This window comes from Taurulus bubalis (genome assembly GCF_910589615.1).
Source record: "Taurulus bubalis genome assembly, chromosome: 4".
Classification (NCBI taxonomy): Eukaryota; Metazoa; Chordata; class Actinopteri; order Perciformes; family Cottidae; genus Taurulus; species Taurulus bubalis.
Window position 1 is genome coordinate 29612080 of NC_136592.1, and position 20935 is coordinate 29633014.

At 43.1% G+C, this 20935-nt stretch overlaps 1 protein-coding gene across 1 annotated transcript; it reads left to right on the plus strand.

The window, feature by feature from the left end:
• Positions 1-1698: 1698 nt before the first annotated feature.
• LOC306735125 (uncharacterized protein) lies at positions 1699-19795 on the plus strand (the record flags this gene model as incomplete). Its single annotated transcript, XM_079216569.1, has 7 exons — positions 1699-1948; positions 13310-13453; positions 13597-13640; positions 13736-13859; positions 13990-14100; positions 14280-18209; positions 18872-19795. 7 exons carry the CDS (start codon positions 1699-1701, stop codon positions 18934-18936), a joined length of 4668 nt encoding a protein of 1555 aa, XP_079072695.1. The 3' UTR covers positions 18937-19795.
• Positions 19796-20935: the final 1140 nt, after the last annotated feature.

Consider the following 20935-nt stretch of genomic DNA (forward strand, 5'->3'; position numbering starts at 1 on the left):
TCTCTGCACTACACTTTGATAATGAGAAGCAGTTTGGAAGTCACATTTGTAATCCTCCGAGAACATGACCGGTTTCTTTGGTTTAGCTTCAGGAAAGTATTCACACAAACCATGAAAGCTGTTTGGTTGTGTTACTCACACATTGCTTGTGCTAAAAATCTGCCTGCAGTGCTTTTCTGCGTGACCGTGAAGCAACATAGCGGCCAAAAACTTTTCATGAACTCTCAACATTGAATCCTCCAGGGATTCATGATTCTCTCACTCTGACTCCACTCCCACCTTCCTCCAGTCTTTGTGTGCTTATTGACAAGCTGCGACTCCTGTCTTCTTAAGAGCTTGCTCCTACTTTTTTAGCCTGTTATTTGGAGATAAGTATCTAATAAAGTACGCAGCTGGAAGAAGCCCAGTGATCCAGATCCCCAGGAGCAAGGCTGGGAAACCTGCCTCAGAGTAGAGGAGTTCAGCAAGGTGAAGGGGTGGATGCCAAAGGAACATAACAAGCAACGCAAAACAGAAACTACACTGATCTATGAATGGACACTGTTAGTTAGAAACGCTTCAATGCACACTGGTAACTGTTTTTGTTGTTGATAAATTATCTTTATTTAATTTGATGTCTTCCACCATGATGTGTCGTTTACAAACTCTTTCCAACAAACATCTTTAATACCTTGATGTAGAAGATAGCGTTCATAGACCGACTGTATATTTTGCTATTGTCTAGCTCTTCCTAGTGTTGCTGCCTGTGTGCAAAAGTGCAGGAGCCTTACGGGTGCGGCTTAGTGAATTATGACTCCATGTTATGGAATGAAGGGAGCGGTGCCAGTGCTTTCTTTGCAGAACTCTGAAGTTTGGTTTAGAGGCAGGAGGGGGTCTGTGTAGGCTGAGCCTGTGGGTCGTGCCCACGGAGACGCAGAAACACAAACAGACATATATATATACTGTACACACACACACACACACACACACACACACACACACACACACACACACACACACACACACACACACACACACACACACACACACACATACCAACTGTGTTTGGCTAAAGAATACAACTTTGCAACTATGGACACTTAATTGATGCTGTAATTATGTACAGTATAACTGGATTCATTTGCTTGACTTTTCCAAAGCATGCTTTATGTTTCAAATATATCCAAAAAGTAGGAACTGCCTATCTTCAAGATGAAAATGACCTTACTAAGACTTGAAGCCTATTTGGCTAGGTGTAATCCATCATTGTGAGCCTTGGTGCTTCTGCGGTGCATTCAATGAAGCGCCGATATCCACGACAGTTACTACGGAAGACCATGTGACTAATGAGCTATGTTGATGGGAAATCAAACCTGGAAGGCGGACCGTAATCGGATACAGTAATTGGTGAAAGAACTGAATTTGGCAGCTTCCCGAGTTAAAAAGAGGTTTCTTGGCAGCAGCCAACTCTCAAATATTGTGATTTTCTTGAACAGAACAGCAAGGTTGATGTTCATAAAAGGCACACAATGTCAAAATTCACTTTCATGGCTTTACTAAAGCATTGAAACCAGAATGTTAGAAACCAATATGGTCGTTTTGATATAGCTCAACCTGAGTGCCAGTGCATGTAATGTTTTGATGAAGATGATGATGACTAAAATTGTATTTTGTTCTCCCCATCTCTTCTTTCAGGGCGTAGCTCCACTCTGAGTTGGTATGTCAAACCGTGACTCGATGGGGTTCGGGGACCTGATTCCCCAGGATGTGGTTGATATTTTAGCCGAGGAGAAGCACGGCAAAAGGGGCCGGAAGAAGCGCAGTCGCTCCCTGGGCCAGGCTCTGAGCTGGCTGAAGGGCAAGAAGAGGAAGAATCTGCATGCTATGGGGCAAGGCCTGGGTCTAGGTCCTGCACTTGACTTGGCTTTGGTTGGGCACCCTGCTGGACACAAGGGAGGACCGAAGTCAGGTAAGAGTCAAGAGGATGCGCAGTGACTATTTTATCCCCTTTAATATTGTATTATAAGTATGTTTGAAACTGCTTTTGGCCAATATTTTACAATGAAGGAAACCTTTCCTTTCGCACACTATGGATAATTTGGGTGGGCCACTTCACCAGAAACAAAGACGACCCCCTCTAACATTGCAGTACTTAAGACAATTTAATGAAATAAAGCATCAACCTGTTGGCTAAAAGAGCAGAGGAACTACTTGACACAGCAAACATCAAAATGAATTTAGCTATTGATTAGGCTATCCTCTACTAATTTAATTTATCACAAGATGAGTAAGTACCGTAAAAGTCGGGTTACAAGCCACTCCTACCTCCGGTCAGGAGCAGCACTAGCTAGCGCTGCTCCTAGCTCTCCGCTGCTGCTACTACTGGCTGCTGCTGCTGCTGCTACTGTCCGAGTCCCCTCTGCCCAAGTCGGGTGTAGAGCCGGGGCTGGTCCCTACCTTTGGTGGTTGTCGGGGAGCTAGCGGAAGTTAGCGCGGAACTAGCATGAGCGCCAGCTGGCTACAGCGGGGTGCAAATGGGGACAATGACCGAAGGTAGTAGTGGCGTATAACCCAACTTTTACGGTAGTTGGCTGTCTTTGCGAAAACATTGTCAGGGGAAACCCAGAGGTTGGAAGATAGGAATGACTCCATTGGTGTCATTTCAACATGAGATGATGGCGAACGTTTAGTGAAATAATGTGTAGTTAATGGGCTAAAACCCACCATTGTGGCCAGGTACCCTTAACAAGGAGCTCTTCAAAAGACATTCAAATACATTTCTTTAGAGAGCAGTTTTTCTAAGCGTAAGAATACGGTGCAGGGAACCAGTTGAATATGCTGCTCCTTGGCTCCCAGGCATGTGTGTTTGTTCACTGGTGGGATGTTTGAACTAACAGACTTCCGACTCGCCTTCTGACCTTCGGCTGTTTTTGTTTGCTGTGAAAAGAAATCTCTGTCTGTCCTGTTCTGTGATACCATCACTTAACTTACCTGGTCTTCAGGTTACGTGGAGGGTGAAGTGCAGCAATGCGGCTGCCATCCCAACGCGACACGCGTGGAAGTGACTGGCCTTTGTGCAGCCACCAAATACACAAACAGTCAACAACAAGTCACACACATAGTGAACTAAACAAAAAAAGTTATTGTTCACACGCTCCTAAGGAAATTGCAAGAACACACTTTTCTCAGAGCTGTTCGGGATCTTGTTGTAGCTTGCATATGTGCACTCTTCTACCAGCATGCAGAACTATACCAGTCCTGTTCTCTCTTTGGGAACTTTTCTTCTTTTTTTCTTTACAGTAAGTGCTAACTTTAGTTTTACACCCTCATTAATCACACCCTGATGCTGTCATAGCTGAAACATAAAAACAGCAACTAGCAAAACCTTCCTTCTACCGGGTCTGCTTATGCAAAACCTGAAAAGTTTTGGGCTGTTTTATGTGTGTTTCTCTGCCAGTGCCTGTGCAGTATTGGCTAATTGATTTACAGACAGAGGCCTGTTTCTTTTGCTGCGTCTTCATGTAGAAGGTCAGAGCTTGTAGTTCAGCTCGACGTGTATATTGTGCTACTATTGTGAAGAGAGATAACATATTTCTCCTCTGCCAAGGTCGACTTAAAGGCCACTTCCCACATCAGTGAAACCTTCTCTTTTACTTACTCAAGAAAAAAACAGTTGATTTCTGGATAATAAAAGAAAAAGTTGTAATGAATATTCTATTGCCTTAACTTAGGGGTCAGCAGCCTTTCCTATCCAAAGAGCCATTTTGCCCTTTTTTCCACACAAAAAAATGTGTCTGGAGCCGCAAAAGCTATTTGATATCACAGCTTCTGAAGTTTTATATATAGTCAGAATATATATATATACAAAAAACTATAGTTTGTTGTATTTATGAAATTATAGAACAAGAATAAAGACAATTTTTGACATTGTATTGCTATTTTACCTGTTTATAACTATCAAACTCTTATGAAGGGGAGACAAAAAATAGTCATGTGTCGGCTACATTGAGATCCATTAAAAGCACAACTGCAAACCTTGAATACTGTCTATAAATGTGGCTCATGTGGTAGAGTGTTCGCCCTGTAATCACAAGGTAGCAGGTTTGATCCCTGTCTTCATGTGAGTTTTACATTTTAAACGCATATCTTTTGCTACATGAGCTCCGCAAACAGAGGAGGAGGATCCGTCTTTACTAGCGGACGCCTCAGGGTCTCATGAGCTGCCACAGAACCAGCAGCAGGAGTTGAGTCTGTAGACTTGATCAGCTTCCTGAAAGTATATTTACTTTGCTCAGTTTACTGCAGCAGTTGAGGAATCGCTCTTCTGCAGCTTGACACCTTTCAGCAGATGATTGTTCTGGAAGAGTCTTTCAACATTACATTTTTATTTTTTGGGTAATTTCTCGCCACATATCAAGCAGACAGGTCAGCAGCATCGTTGGCAGTGAAAGCAAATTAAACGCTCCACTTCCCTCCGTGACTTTTCTTTTTTATTTATTTATCCGCTGATAGTTTAGCGAGGGCGGGGCTCTGAATCACGAGTAGCCACCTGCAGGGAAAGAGGCTTGACGGCTACGTGACAGGATGTGAAGCACATTTTAGTTAAATAAATATTTAAACATTTTGATTTTTAGTGACCCAATATTACCTAAAACTCCAAGATAAGAGGAATTCCCTCTGAACGGTTTTCCACTTTTTTTTTTGTCAAAGCCTCAGGGAGCCGCAACAGACGGGCTAAAGAGCCGCATGCGGCTCCGGAGCCGCGGGTTGCCGACCCCTGCCTTAACGTAATAGGCTTTCTAAGGTTCACGAAATATATCACTCCAAACAAAGTGTTGAATTTTGAGTGTGATTTATGTTCACAGTTATTAACATATGCTGCTATTGAACCCCTTAGCAATCAACGTGTTGTGTGTGGCGTGCATATTGTTGATGCTGGCAACAGCCACAACACGCTCCTCGCCAGACGCTTCCTCTGATTAGACAATGAGCTCAGCAAATCCCAAAATGCATCCACAGGTGGTTTACAGCAGGAGCAGGGCACGGTGCAATGTCACACACTTGCCCAGAAAATGTAATACCTCCAGCTGAGCCTGTCATGATGATGATAATCTGTATTGATGCCAGAGGGGCCTCCTGCCCACTAAATGCCTGGTATGGCAGGCACAGTGCCAGTTAATTAAAAGCCATGTCCGGACTGTTCCAGTGAGGGAGAAACAAGGGTTTCTGTTTTCCTGACCCCTCGACTCCCACTGGTCCTCCTCGCATCGAGACACTGGTACCATAGAGGATCACATGTATGTGTACGTATGAGCCTTGGTGTCAAACCTCAGGACTTTATTTGTGACTTATAGATCGCCATAGGCACAAAGTGTAGAAAACAACGTTATTATCATCTCATTAAGTACAGTTTACAAAATACCTGATTTACTTTTGTTTGATGATGACTCCAAAGGAAATATATTCTATATATCTTCAACAAAGCAAACGAGACAAGCAATTAGCTGGGATCACCTCAGGCTTTAAGACATTTTGAGAGGCATTTTATACAATTTTTCTGACCTTTTTTATATTCCAACCTATCAGCAGGTTCATCATTATGAAGTGTTTGTTGCAGCGTTAGAAAATAGAAAAACCTTTCAAACCCATCGATACAAAGCTGCAAATTCTGTGGTCTTTCAAACATGGTGTACTCAAATATTTATATTTCTCAATACTTAATGGAAACCCAAACTAATGTTGAAGTTAATCTCAACACTTTCCTGCTTTACCTAAAGTTAATTTTGTCTTGTTATTAAATTGTATGTTGTTGTTGTTGTTGTTTTTTTCAAACTGTAGTAGATCATGTTTTGTAGAATATCTTTTTGGGGAAGAGTTGACCAACTTAATTGTGTCTGTCAGATTCATAATCTTGGATTTTATGATAATAGATTGCTGACAAAGTAACCTTCTATGAAGACATCAGACAATTTAATCTCCCCATGTGTTTGCTTTTCAGTTTTATAACCGTGCCGGTAGATTCCCTGTCTGGGTGAGCATCCTAACACTATGTGGGTTCACCTTACCCTTTGCTCTTGCGGGAATGTTTTTTTGTAAACAAGGTCTATGGAGTTTGACCAGACAGGGAACTGCACAGTAGCAGGTTTTGGAGCGATAAACTCTGGCCTACTGAATCTTTCGGTTTGGTGAACCCGTTGTCTTCTCTGATTACCTGAACTATGTTTCATCCTGAGCCAAAAAGCAGAGATTATCTGTTGTCACATGTTAATTCGCTTCCAGTTTCTTTAATTCCTTACACTGTTAATGCCCGTTATTGCATACCTGTCAGACAGTGATTTATGTCCCCGTCTTGCTGTCGGTTTACTTTATTCTGAGAAAGGTGCTTCTCTTATGCAACTCTCGATGCTCTGATCCTGTCTTGACCTCATCATGTGTTTAAAGATGGATGGTCTTGGTTTTGGTAAATGGGAATAAGATGAAGGGATGACTGATTAGGTCATACAGTCCTACCAAGGTACACTCAGAAGGTCACCTGTTGGCCCGAAAACACTCCCTCAGAGATTCCTCACATTCCTGAGCTTTATAAAGATATTTCTTTGAGGGGGCTAGAAATAGGGAGCTCTTTGTGTGTGTTTGGCATACATGCCAGGTGACAGATCATATGAGCCTTTTAGTTTGACTTTTGTTGAAGATTTTCCTATAGATTCTGCTTAATTTATGACATTTTTTTTACGTTAAGTGTATTTTTTGGTCAGTTGATCTTGTGGTGTGAAACCCTGTTGGTTAATTTGGACACTGATAAACCATTGCCACATTCGTTTAGATACAGTTGTACACACGATGCAGCTGTTACGGGTTCATCACCAGGTTAGTTTTTCTGTGAAAGATTGTATATAGGGCAGATTGCATTATAGCATAAAGCAGGACAAAGTGTGTGTTTGTTTTGGAAAGTAGAGCTCAAGTGTTAGATAATAGAAGAAGTAAAAGACTGATGGAAAACATGCAACAGATTTAGGGAAGTGAAAGAAAACAAGGAGGAAATAGGGCACAAGTTACAGGATCCTTATTTCGATCCATTTTGAATAAACAGAATTCTACACACTATAAGGCTAACAACAACACTGAGACATTGGCCAAAGTCCACATCAACCTTTGTTTAATTAATGGGAAATGATACTGCTGTTAATATGGCAGCTCACAATACTGTAGTTGTTTTGTGATGATGACACAATTACAAGGGCAGGAGAACAGGTTTGGGAAAACTGACATGTTGTAGCGTTTCGCTTCTGCCTCTCATGGCGGAAAGTAATCCACCAGCTCGTCATGCAGGTGTTTGCCTCTGAGAGACATTATTCAGCCATTATGGGAAAAGCACTTGTTGTTGATTCTCTCATGTGCTTTTTTCTGTTGTACTTTCGGACACTTTGTATATAAAATATCTGACAATTATGCTAACGCAACACAAGCACACACTCTGCTCAGGTGTTATGTGAGCATTAAGCCAGTGCTGACGTGGGAATTTCCGTAGATGAGGACTTGACTATCTGTATAGTAAACAGCTGCACAAATGCGTGTTTATATTCACAGGGTTTCATGGGCATTTACTAGGATTTATGTTCAATAGATGAAGAGTCACCACACCTGAAAGGCAGAGGAGATTATATTTAGGTCACTACTAGTACCAGTTTGCCCGCTGGTCCCAACTGAATAATGCGCTCCAGTTTCATTTCATCAAGTTCCTTCTATTCTTTGCAGTCCTTTAATGTTTGGTGTCAGTGTTTCCAAACGCAGACTAAGCAGGACAGCCAAACAGCAACAGTTATTATTTATGAAATCATACATTGTTTCATTGTCAAGACGTGCAGATACGTTACTGTGGCCTTGCACAAACTGCACATGCGATTGTCCCGAAAGGAAAATGTTTGCCAACACGCTGTGGCTTGGAAAAATGTTTGAGTCACAAGCCTTGACTTTTGGAGTCAAATGGCTGTTTTTAATCAATGGGGCTTATTGTAAAGGGTAGGCGATAACTTTATTGGTTTTACCTCACTAGAGTTTATTAAAGGTGCACACAGGTGTTGGTCATTCGTGTTTTCCTCTCCAAGAACACACTGTTCTATCGTGATGCATTCAAGGACTGGAGCTGTGATAAGCCTGCTTGTATATAATAGAGGGACTTGGTCAGTTTGCAGCAGCACAAGCTGGTGTTTTCACGGGTTAGGGAGGAGAGCCAGCATTTCATTTATTCTGAAGATGTTGAATTATTGGTAAACAAGAGTTATAACCATGCTAGCAGCTCTTTGATGATGCTTGTAGGCACTGAGGTGTGTTGGGCTAAATGCTAGTGTTAGCATAACCAAATCAAACGTACTAAGGTTTAGCAGGTAATGTTCACCATTTTCACAATCTACCGTCTCTGTTCTTGATTAATTTTGCTAAATCAGCTGAGGCTGATGGGAATGTCAACAGTTTAGCAGCATCTGTCACATTTTGACCTGTTGGTGGCGCTAAAGGAAAAGTCAGGGGAGGACTTTAGTCATTAGGAATCATTTAAAGTTAGTGGCTATTCTTCCAATTGTAGTTGAGATATTTTGATAGTCTGGAACAAAGTTGTGGACCAACGACTGATTCAAATGTTTGTTTCTCATTTTATACTAGTAACAGATTATTTTTCTTTAATTGTAATTTAACTAACACATTTTATAAAATACACCCAGCCCAGTATCTGTGTCTGTACTCACTCTTGTTTTACTTGTCGGACTGTGTTTTATTAATAGTTGGAGCCTGGGAAAACGCTTTGCATGCATTGAACAGGCACTAGCAGGCCTGGGTATTTTACATTCGCCTGCGGTCTTTTTTATGGGATTTGATTGGTTGTTTATCAAGAGAGCCCTAATCACTATGAAGAAGATTGACTTTGAGAACAGGAGTCCGCTCACTCTTGACCCTTTAAACCGTGAAGTGACAGATGAAGGGCGTTGGGAGGTTCAGGATGTAAACTGACGAAATTACACTAACTGTGGTGCAAAACTGGCCACCTGCAAAATAATAGTGTGCAGCTCGAGTCTGTTTCTGCATGTGTCAGACATGCGCTGGTTGGCTGCATACAGGTTGTGTTGTCTGACAGCGAAGTGGAGTGTAACCCTGCGTGCCAGATCATACAGGTGTATCTGTTACCTGGATTGTCGTCCTCGTCACACCACGCTCCGTCCTCCCTTTCTTTCAGCTTAGAGGTTTATATTTAATTCATTGAAAACCAAGGCCGTGAAAATAGTCAATGGAGCACTCAATCTTGGACCAGGATGTGTCCAGTCAGTGTATCCAGACTATAGATACTTGCTCTTAGAGGAACAGTGAGCCTCAAGCCCTTTCCCACTGTCATCGCCATGCCTTCAGTTGGGTTTGTGCTGAAAAGAGAGGCTTAAGCACCTGGCAGACTTCACCATCAGAGCAGGAGAGAATATTTTCTCTGCGTGGCGGTCCAAAACAAGAGGGGCAAGTTGAGGCAGGGAAGTTAGGTGTGTGTGTGTGTGTGTGTGGGGTATATGCATCGGGTTGATTCCCATGAAGCGGTTCGAGGAAGAGTCGTATTCTGTCTGTGTGCTCTATCTAACGCAGGGGGCTCAAACTATTGCTTTTTACAGTAAATGCAGTTGTCCATTTCCTTTGTAACTATAACATCTGTGCTACAGTATCTGTCAGGTGGAACCGTAGCCACTGAAGACAGTGAGGTCACATTTCAGCAACCTGGAAAGAGTTTTACATTCTACTATAGAAATATAGTATGTGAGTATTTACAGGTTGACACTAGCATTATTTTATTTTTTTAAGGATTCTGTATTTCCTGGCTATACTTTTAGTCCTGGAAGTGGGGAGAGGGCTTTAAAACAGCATTGAGACCATATGGAAATACAAGTTTACAGAAAATGATAGGACATTTTTTTGTTGACTTTTTGTCCACTAATTGATTTGTTGATTTAATTGACAAAACTGAGTTTCTCCAAAAAGAAAATCATACAAAAAGAGAACCAGAGTTTCTAGGAACATTTATTAATTCAGCATGAAACAAGCATGCAAGATTGACTAAATTACTAAAGAAATCTGAGTCAACTAAAACCAAAATGACAGAGAAGTTTACTGAAAGAATTCAAATGAAAAACGTTCAAATCTTTAGGGACTTGGACTTGTCCTGGTAAATCAAACTGCTGATGGTCAGAGATAAACTGTTTGTTTGTTTTGCACAGTTTAATTAATTAATATTAAATGTGAAGCCTTACTAGAAAATGTAATGAAATTGGCAAAAGAAAATCCTTAAAATGCCTGATACCACTCGAGTAATTTCTTGGCTTTTCTTTCTAAACGTATATTGATTCACAGATTAGTGCTCCTAATCTTAAATGAGTAGTTACAGCTAAAATGTACAGAGGAATGCCTTGTTGCATATCATAAACACCATCTGTGTCAGTGGTTGTAATTTGTTGACAGTAGTTGATGACGCGTCTCCTAAACCCTTCAGTCTCTGTTTTCTACTAGAGAATCCATATTTTACAAAAACAAACTTGCCAACAGATGTTTGCCTATTTAAAATGTTCTACTTTAAATCCGTATTATTCACATGTGATAAAATGTCATAAATCCTCTTGGAATCCCCCTTTTTTTCACACATTGTTTTTCTTCACTACAGAAGTCTGTAACATGAATGAACAGTATCACATCCATTAGATTTAGTCTGTTTATCCCAGATGTAAACATCAGTTTGGGGTTCATACATAATCACAAGCAGCCCACAAATACTGTTAGCTTCAGTGACAGATGGTTCCTTTAATATGTCAGTGATTCATTTGGACACAACTACAATGTGTTCACAGTACCAGTGATAATATGAGCCCCTCATTAACATGCAGCCGTGCCTCTCCAGTCAAGTGTGAGTAGTATCATGACAACCATGATAAGTTTTGTGCGAGACTTCACCCGACAGATACGTGTCAACTTTCTGTTTACGTCTATAGGCTGAAACCTCCACTAAGCAGTGGGTTGTGTTCAAATGGTGATTTGTTGCTATGTACTAGTAACCCATGCAATTCACTTCTTTGTAAACTGCTTTTGTCTTGAGTCACTTGTGGGATCACAACCATGGGAATGTTTTCCATTTGTTCAGATGGCACACATTCCATGTCATGTCTGCTCAGCACACCAGGAAGTGAACAACCCCGCAGCAGCAGATGAGTTTAAGGTGTCCTAAATAGGAAACAAAAGGAAAAAAGATTAACAAAGTAACTCAAGATCATACAATTAATCTGTAGATGGCATCTCTGGGTTAACTCAGTTATTTAAGATATTCTGTCCTCTGTATTCTAACTGCACAGCAACGTATCTAATGTAATGCTGCTGGGAACAATAGGGAACATTTCTCACATGTGTGACCAATGTGCTGTGGAGCTGCAGGCCTCTTTTCAAACATGTTTTTAATCTGGTTTTAGGAATACATTCTTTTAATTCACTTACTCCCCCTTGTGGCAAAACAAGTTGTATCTCATAATGAAGTTTAAGGAAGTAAATGCATTTGCTGTGTTTCTTGAGTTTTACAGTGAACATGGTGTACAAGCAGATAACGTAGTGTAGTGTTATTTATTAAGAGTGCTAAAGCTGTGGCTTAAGTGAGGGGGAGTCACCCGTGACGCCCTCGTACCTCAAATCCCTGACAACAGCTTTCTCTTCCCTTCAATGTTTGCATGTATGATCTCCATTTGATCTATGCCCTGACTGACCAATCCGGGGCGAGTGTGCCTGCAGATGGGGAGCAACAGTGGGATGCTGGGTGTCTTGTTGAGCAGCGAGTGGGGGAGATACGGTAGAGAGGGACGGCAGGAATTAGGCTGCTGAGGATTAGTGTTTGAGCTCTGCTTGTCTATTGGCTGCAGAGACATTCAACGCTCCGCTTGGACCTGAACTGGCAACAACAACTTTATCAAAAACAAGCAAGACTGTCGTCCTGCCGTAATCTTTCCAGGATGCTTTTTGAACTGACGGACTGACGGCTCTTTCTTTAACCTAATTTTGGTATAGTTTCGGATTACTTTACGAGATACCATGGTTGTGCTTCTGACTAAGAACTCCAGTACTAATTTCTACTGCTTTCCAACTCTCTTCAACTGGAAAGGTGAGTGAAAGCAGCACAATTGTTTAACATTACAAGTCAACAGACATAATTGCTTTATGACTCAAACCAATTGCTTCTGCCCTAATTGTTTAAACTGCTATTCAAGTATGACCGGGACAGGCTGGATCAGCTGGCACGCCTAGGACCGGCAGTAAAGTAATCAACGTGTGGACATCACTGTCACTGTGGACTATAAAAACTACTGTCAGTTTGTCGGGCTCACTCACCTGATAGATAATATGCTGTGATTAGCAACTAATACTTGCAGGAAAATAGAATTTTCATATTTATAGATTATTTCTTATTTAGAGCACCACTAATGCCGTTACAAAAGAGCCAGTGCTAAACATTAGTAGCGGTTGATGAGCACATGGCTAATTCCAGCATGGTCTTACAGAGACAGTGCACAGAGTACAGTAGGTGGCTAAATGTGGAGCAGCTGTCACTATTACATAAAAGTGTTTAAGCAGGTTGTTAGCCCAATGATCCCAGAATCTGTCCTGGAAGTGTGAAGGCACTACGTGGGTTCAAGTTAACGCGAGTCTTTGTAATTCTATCTTTTAATCATGTTTTTTTACTTAATTTTTATGTTCAGGCTTTTTTATATTGCACTTTCTAATTAAAACCATAACATTGATACCTGTAACTCAACTTGAAAATGTATGTCAGAAAGAGGTTATGAGTGCAATATGTTTTTAAATGGCACCCATTGTTCATGACATGGTTATTCATAATTGGTTATTATAAAAGATAAAAGATATAAAAGATTAAATTGATGTAATTTGGATGCAACAAGATGTGACCGCAATTTAACCAGTGTCCTTCTCACTGACAATTACATTCGTTGTAATTAAATGACACTAGAAGAAGAAAATGCATAATACTGAGCATATATATCTGAAGGTTGTTTTTTTATGTGTTAATCCCTTAGTTAGTCAAGAGTCACTGGAGTTTAATTCTGCATAAATGGAAGGCACTAGTTCAGCAGTTTTAATTCGCACACTCATGTAATTAACTCTCAAACATATTTACTGTACTTGTGCTTAAAGACCCCTGGCAGGCATCTGAATGCTCTCATCCTGTCCATATGGCCCCCTCATCTACTGTCACAGTACCGCAGAGCTTTGAGTTGATCCAGACTTATCCCCTCTCCCCTCTCTTTACTTCAAGCTGTCCCAAAGCGAGATGACGATGACAAGACCCCGGCACCCCCGTTGCTCCAGGAGAACGTGTTCATTGAGGGCAGCAGGACCAAGTACCTGGACAACCTTCACTCTGAGGCCCTGGAGGGATTAAAAATGATGCAGCAGGAAGGTACAAAGCACTCTAGTGATACATTCTTACATCTGTGCACTAAATTATAGGTGTGCAATGCCAACAGATTGACAACTGTCTGTATATTGTTCCAGAGGGTGTGCAGAGGATATAAACACTGCTTAATTTAAATCTCCTTTCAGAAACGAACAATGGAGTGGAGTTCCAGGACAACGAAAGCACAATTGTAAGTGACACAGTTACTTCTTGCACTTACAGCAAATGCACAGTTATTGTACGTGCATTTTGTTTTTAACAAAAAGATTTCTCTTCTTTTGCTAGTCGACAATGACTGTCCACACAGACGGGTTTATGTCAGACAGTACCATTGGTGACACAACTTCTGTTCGCTCTGTACAATCATCTGTGTCCACAAGATCTTCCCGCTCTGGACTCACCAGGCAAGGTAACTTCACCACAAGCGCAAAATACTATTTACATCTTGGTCATTATGCAACATATGGTGATGCACAGATTGTATTCACTTTTAAATTGAATGATTAAAGGATTGAGTTTTTCTCTCATGTCTGTCTAAGAATCAACATTCAGACCCTTGAACTCTGGCAAAAAGTCAGAAAAGACCAAGACAAGGAGAAGACACAGGAAGACTGTAGGGGGAATCCCTCAGCATGTTAAGAGAGAACTGGGTAAGCTGTTCATTTAAAACATTACTTACAAAAGACATCTGTCTAGGAACTACTACTGAAATTGTATGCGCTACATTCAGAAATAGCATAGTATTTATGTCACTGTCTCCTATATAGATGCTTTTTTTGCATGTCCATTTCCTTAATTATTGCTTTTAACTTCTCCTGCCTTCTCTCAGGCCTCGACAGAGTGGGTTGGTCACTGACTCAGAGGTTAGATGAGGATCAGCTCTATAATGGTGAAACTGACGAAAGCCCAACCACTGATGGGCCACAGCACAGGGGAGCCAGTGCCGGCCTCAACAAAGACCAACTCAAGCAGCGTGGTGACCATGCTGGTCATGGGGATGACCTGCTGCAGCGCCTTGGTCCTGACTTCTCAGGTGGGCAGAGTCCTCTGACCCTGGCCTTTCCTTGGATGGCCACCGCCAACAGCCACCAGCAGGAGCCACCTAGCCCCGTCATGTCTATGTCACCCCAGGCCGCCTACATGTCCAAAATCATTCCCAACGCCGTGTTGCCACCCTCCATCGAGGTGGTGGAAATAAGCCGTGGACGGAGTCGCAACAGCGTCCGCACCGTCAGCAAGACTAGCCTGCTGCTGTCCAGCCCTTCCCCATCCCGGGCTTCCTCTAGAGCCTCTTCCTCCAGAACCACTTCCTCCAGAACCTCCAACATCAGCTCCGCCTCCCGCTACAACCCTATCAACATGTCTGACAGTTCTTGTTGGAGCAACTCTGAGTCCTCGGATACCTTGGTATCTGACTCCTCTACCATCTCCAGGAGCAGCACCCCAAGACAGAGGTCACAGGACGGCGATGCCTCTGCTAAAGAAGACAAAACCAGTGTTCACTCCTCCATCAGCAAGGCTTCAAAATGCACATCCAATGGCAAGCTCGTTATTAAGGGGGAAGGGGATAAAAAAGAGGGTCCGATTGCGCGTAGCCTCTCTGTCATGAAACCCAAGAAGGCTCCTCCTCCTCCAAACCGCTCCTATTCCCTTCACAATAAGATGAAGCGGCGGTCACGTGACCTGGCAGAAGTAAGGGTCAACGCAAAAGAATCCTCTTCCCATAACCTCTCCAGTGAGGAAAATGAAAAAAACAAATCTCCAGTATCCTCCAGCACCATAGACAGCCCTGGATACACAGCTGACACCAGTTCTCTGGACGAATCTACAGGGTCTGCGTCATTCAGTCCCATCAGATCCATGGCACACAAGGCAGAGGGAGCTGGAAAGGTTGAGGAAACAGTTTCACAAGAGAAGCAGAAACCACTTCAGGAGAATACGCTCAGCCAAATAATATCCCCGTCCAGTGGCTACTCCAGCCAGGATGGCGCATCATCACAGGTTGCTAAACAGCCCCACAAGAGAGGCATCTTGGCAAAGCTTCAAAGGTTTTTTCCAGGCTCCACTCATGCTGCATCCCGTCTCCCGCAGCCAGGGGATCTCAAACCTGACACCTCAGTCGATACGGTCAACATCAGCCCTTCTGTAAGGGCCTTGAGAGAACTCTTCAATATTCCTCCACCACCGAAAGTCCATGCACCTCCAGCCCCTCCTCCAGAGGTATGGGCCCACAGCAAGCGTTCCTTTGAGCTGCTGCTGGGACCTCCGGCACCTGATAACCTTTATGCTATCATTAAGAAGAATCCAAAGGACAGGAGACAACAGAGGCCGTCTCCTTCTGCATCTACAGATAGCTCTGTGAAGAGCTTAGTGATAGAGAGAAAACACAAGAATCCAGCTGTGACAGTGGAATCCGTTAATAGAGCCTTAAATGTGCTAGAGACAAAGAAAGTTCAAGAAAGTGGGATTGTGAGTGCTGAGAGTCACAAAGGGAACAGATTGGCTGAGCAGAAAGTTGATTTGAAAGGAAACGGTAAAGTGACAGAAAAAGATGAGAAAGTAAGAGTAAGTGACATAATAAATGTTATGTTAGTGAGGGCCATAGAGAAACGTGAAGGAAAGCTGGAAGCAGTGAGAGAAGAAGAAGAAGTCAAAAAGACATCCACACAAACTTCAGAGGTAAAGACTTACATGGATACGTTACCCGCCATTTCATTAGCACGCATTCTTCCGTCTCCCTCACCTCCTCTGGTGCACCATCCTCCCCGACAGACCACGGTTGCCTCTGTCACATCGGTTGTTGTGGCCCCAGAGGCGGCCTGGCCCCCACCGCCTCCACCACTGGCGGTCCTCAATGGGCCTGATGTGATTGATTTCCCTCTTCCACCTCCCCCAATGTTTGGTGAGGTGGGGTTTGTTGTACCTGTGCAGGTTAATAATGGTGACTCCTCTTGCACAACTACGCCTGTTATATCAGTGGTTAAAACTGAATGTGTTAGGGTGAACACTGAGATTGAACCACAGAAGTCCAGTTCATCCCAGGGGACTGCACCTCCACCCCTGAGTATCCCACCTCCCCCACCATATATGGCTCCCCCTCCACCAGTTAATGCAGTCTCCCCTCCTACTACTAAAACGGTGACTCCTCCACCTCCTCCTCCACCATCTAAAGAGGCGGCGGCGACTCCTCCACCTCCTCCACCACCACCATCCAAAGAGGTGGCGACTCCTCCACCACCACCACCAACTACTAAAGAGGCGACTCCTCCTCCCCCTCCTAAAGAGGCGACTCCTCCTCCACCACCACCACCACCACAAGAGGCAACTCCTCCTCCACCACCTAAAGAGGTGACTCCTCCTCCACCACCTAAAGAGGTGACTCCTCCTCCACCACCTAAAGAGGTTTCTCCAGTGAGGCCCAAAGAGTCCGGTCCTACCCTGGTTCAAGAGGCGCCCCCTCCCCTTGTTAAAGACGTGTCCATTGCGGTGGTATCTCCGTCACCAGTTATAGAGATCTCCCATCCGCAGGTTATCAAGGTTTCCCCTCAGCCTCCTACAGAGGTCTCCACTCTGTCCACTGAAGAGGTTTCCTTTCCATCTACTCAAGAGAATGCCTGTCAATCCTCTGAAGAGGTTAGCAAGCTCACTCCGCCACTAAGTATTCCACCTCCACCACCCTTGCTGTCACAACCCAAGTCAAAGCAGGAGATGGATCTTCCACAGGAGAGCGTCCCATTCGAATCTGAAACCAGCCCAGTTTCATCCGACATTATTCTCACTCCCCCTCAGAGTATCCCCCCTCAGCCTCCCGTACAGCTTCCTCAGGTGGTACCCCAGAACACTGATGGTCCAGCAACCCAGGAGCCCCTTCCTTCACCACCATCTGAAGTCTCTATCCCACCAGCTCTTGAAAACTCTCTTGGTCTAGAAAAGGCTCAAGAACCTGCTCCACCTGTAAACATTCCTTTACCTGTGCATGATCTTGCCAGCATCAAGGACCCGTCTAGTCTGACAAGCACAGCATACCAAGTCCCAGAACTGATGTCTGACCCTGTTGTACAGGAGGAACCAGCTCCTATTTTAACCCCGTCACTCAATAGCATCCCCGAGACTCCTGAAGCTCGGAAGCAACCAGAGGCGGAGGTCACGATGAGGAAGCAGCAGCCCAGCAATCCGGCGACAACCTCATCTGCCAGTGGCGAGGCTCCTCAGAAGCCCATCAGGAAGTCTCTGATCATCCTTTCTACCGCATCGCCACCACCCTCCTCGCCACCACCCTCCACGCCACCTGCCATTGTTACTGCACAACCAGCTCTGTCAAAGCCCACTTTGGTTCTACCTGTATCTTCGTCTACAGTCGTCTCCCCTATGAAAAAGTCTCCTCCTGCCCAGACCGCCTCCCCTTCCATGAACCTACAGGAGGCCATCCGTCTGAGGACTGCAGCCAGATCAAAAACCGGCACCCAATCTCGCCTCAGCTTGAACTCTCCAACATCACCAGTAGACCTCCGTAAGTCCCCCTCCAGCACGGCGAGCTTTATCTTCTCCAAGAGCAACAAGAAGGTGGTGATTGAAACCAAGACAGCACCGGAAACCATGGCCACCGGAGATAAAAATCTTGAGGTTTCCGCTGCAACAAAGGGAGTCAAGGTGCCACCACCTGTTGCAAAGAAACCCAAAGCTACGGGTAAAGTGATTGAGACCGGTGAAGGGATGGAGCCGACTGCAGGACAGGAAGCACTGCAAGAGAGTATCATGGGTAAGAGAGATTATTCACTATAAATATAACACAATGTTAGACTGGAAATTATGAACAAGACTAGCGGCTCTGTGAGGCTGTACTTTGACCTACATACTAACGTCAGCATGCTAAAATGCTCAAAATGACAGTGCAGCTGGAATCTAGGCAGTCATAACTTTTTGGCCATAATTGTGAGCAACCAAGTCAGAAAAACAGTTAACGTCAGCTCCCAAATTATAATTCCAAGTCAGATCAGAATCTAAATATATTATATTAGTACTAATTAAACAAATTCAGGTAATTTAGAAACATTTTGTTGGAACACAGATTTACGTCACACCGTAAAAGTATTTCAATGAGGTGACTACAGGTTAGCAGTGGTGTTAACAATTGTGGAATAATGTAGGAATACACTCCAAGATTTTCTTGTTCTTTCCATTTTCCCGACATTGCATGAATGCAGCTTTACCAGGTTTAGTGTTCACCTCTTTTGTTTAGCTTGTTAGCATGCTCACATTTGCCAACCAGCGCAAAGTACATTTCAGTGTGAACCAACCAACATACACTGCCATCCCCAGAGCCATGGCGCTCGCGTGGCTAACACTCTAAATCAGTTTTTAATTTAAAGAAAAACTCTTCTGGACTCCATTAAACTAACTGCTTTAATCCTCCAACCTCAGATGCTGCAGAGAAAACAAACGTGACAGCAGGTACTGTTGAAGGAGGAGGAACGCCATCGACATGATTGTAAAGACTGAAGGAGACCTGGGGAAGGATTTACCAACAACACTGAAATTGCTGCAAGTGGTCGATCGTGTGAGACACAAGAAACTGGATTAGGATGGATGAGACGCTTATTTCAAAGATTGCGTCTGGAAAATCCTTTGACTTTATTGGTGTGGGTCTTAATTTTCCTCAAGTACTCATTTTGCTATGAGTGAATACAGCATATTTTCTTTTGCCAGAAGGTCCTCTGAACTTTAGCGTTGAAAGAGATGGGAATACATCGCCCTCTGGTGTCAGATATTGATTGTACCACTTATGTCCTGCTGAATCAGAGCTTTAGCCAGTACTTGTAACAATGGGACTTTTGGGCGCTCATCTGTAAATATAGCATGATTTTGTACATTTAACATATCCAGAAATGTTGGCTCTGTGCTGCAGCGTTCTGTATTTTCGCCAAAAGAGTTTCCACACCAATTATATTTGTTCAAAAATATTAATTATCTTAAGTTATTTTTCCTGTTCAGGAGGGTCTCTACGGACAGTGTCTTTGCAATGTTGTGTTACACCCCAATGTCATTTAAATCAAGTTGTATGGCTCTTGTTTCCAAATGTACGTTCATGAAACTCATAATTTTGATGATTTAAAAGCTCTCTGTGCATGATGATCATTAATGTCACAGAAACGATGAGCAGACTTGTAAAGCAATAAGAGTTGTTATTATTTTGCTGCTTTTAGTTAAGGCATTGCCTTTCCTCACAGTTATTGCTCAAACAGTGGGATATTTCTGTGTAAAACTATAATATATAGTTCAACTGGTTTCAGACACTGTAATGTAATAAATCATTTATAATGGAAAGAATAAAGATTTATGGACAGATCACATTGTCAAGTTGACTGAGTAGCATCCTTTTGCTTAAAAGTCTGATATTCACTGCGTTTTCTCATTTCAGCTTTCTCTTCTTGAGCCTCAAGTCAGTATGATAAACACAAGCATGTCATTTTCAAGTGTCAGTAAATTATATTGGCATGTCCCGATTGATCTAATTAAATATAGACACACATACAGACACATAATTAAACCTTGAATATAAATTGTGATTGTCTTAACTTAAAACCAGAGTGAGTCCAACTGCATTTCATGTTTTTATTGAAATAAGTCAGAATAGCCCATCATGGAGAGTTACAAAAGTCTTTGAGCAGAGTACTGATCAACTAATTTCACTGACGCTACCTCCATGTGAAATACCAGGTCATCTCACCATCATCTACATCCAAGTCTGCCAGACCGGCATCATTCTCCCGCTCCACCTCAGAGGCCAGCAAGTCATCCTCTTCTCCGCTACTTGTATGCTTCCTGCTTTCTTCTTCCCCTTCAGATACCAGCTTCTGTAACTCTCTCTGTAGGCCATCTGATGGTAACATTTGGTCCACCTGCACCCAATGTCGCAACATGTCGGCTTCCTTACGATCCAAATTCATCTCATCTTCTTCACTCTCCTCTTGTACTACATCCTCTGACCCATCCTCGTCGGACTGATTTGAGTCATTCCCGTCAGACTCTTTCTTCTCCTCCGCAAAGACCCTTTCCCTGAAACCTGACTCCTCTAAATCCGGTTCCGGCATCACTCCAAAGATAAACTCATTATCCTCTTCTTCATCTGCGTAGTCTTGCGCTTCTTCATCTGCGCAGTCTTGCGCTTCTTCATCTGTGTAGTTTACTAAATCCCAAAGGTTCTCATGACTTTTCAGCTCATCATTGTAATGATTTATTGTGGCCTCGCCTTCTCTGCCGACTGGTGGAAAGCCATCCTCTGCTGTGTACGGCTGATCAGAGACCGCCAATGATCCACTGCTGGCAGAGCCTTAAACAAAGTTAAGAGATTTTTAATGATCACTTTTAAAACAAGGAAAGTTGATCCATACATATATATATATATTTTTTTCTTTTTACCTGTAGAGCTATTTATCAATCTTGTTTTGGTGCAAGTTGCCTAGTTTGAGATATACAGAGAGGAAC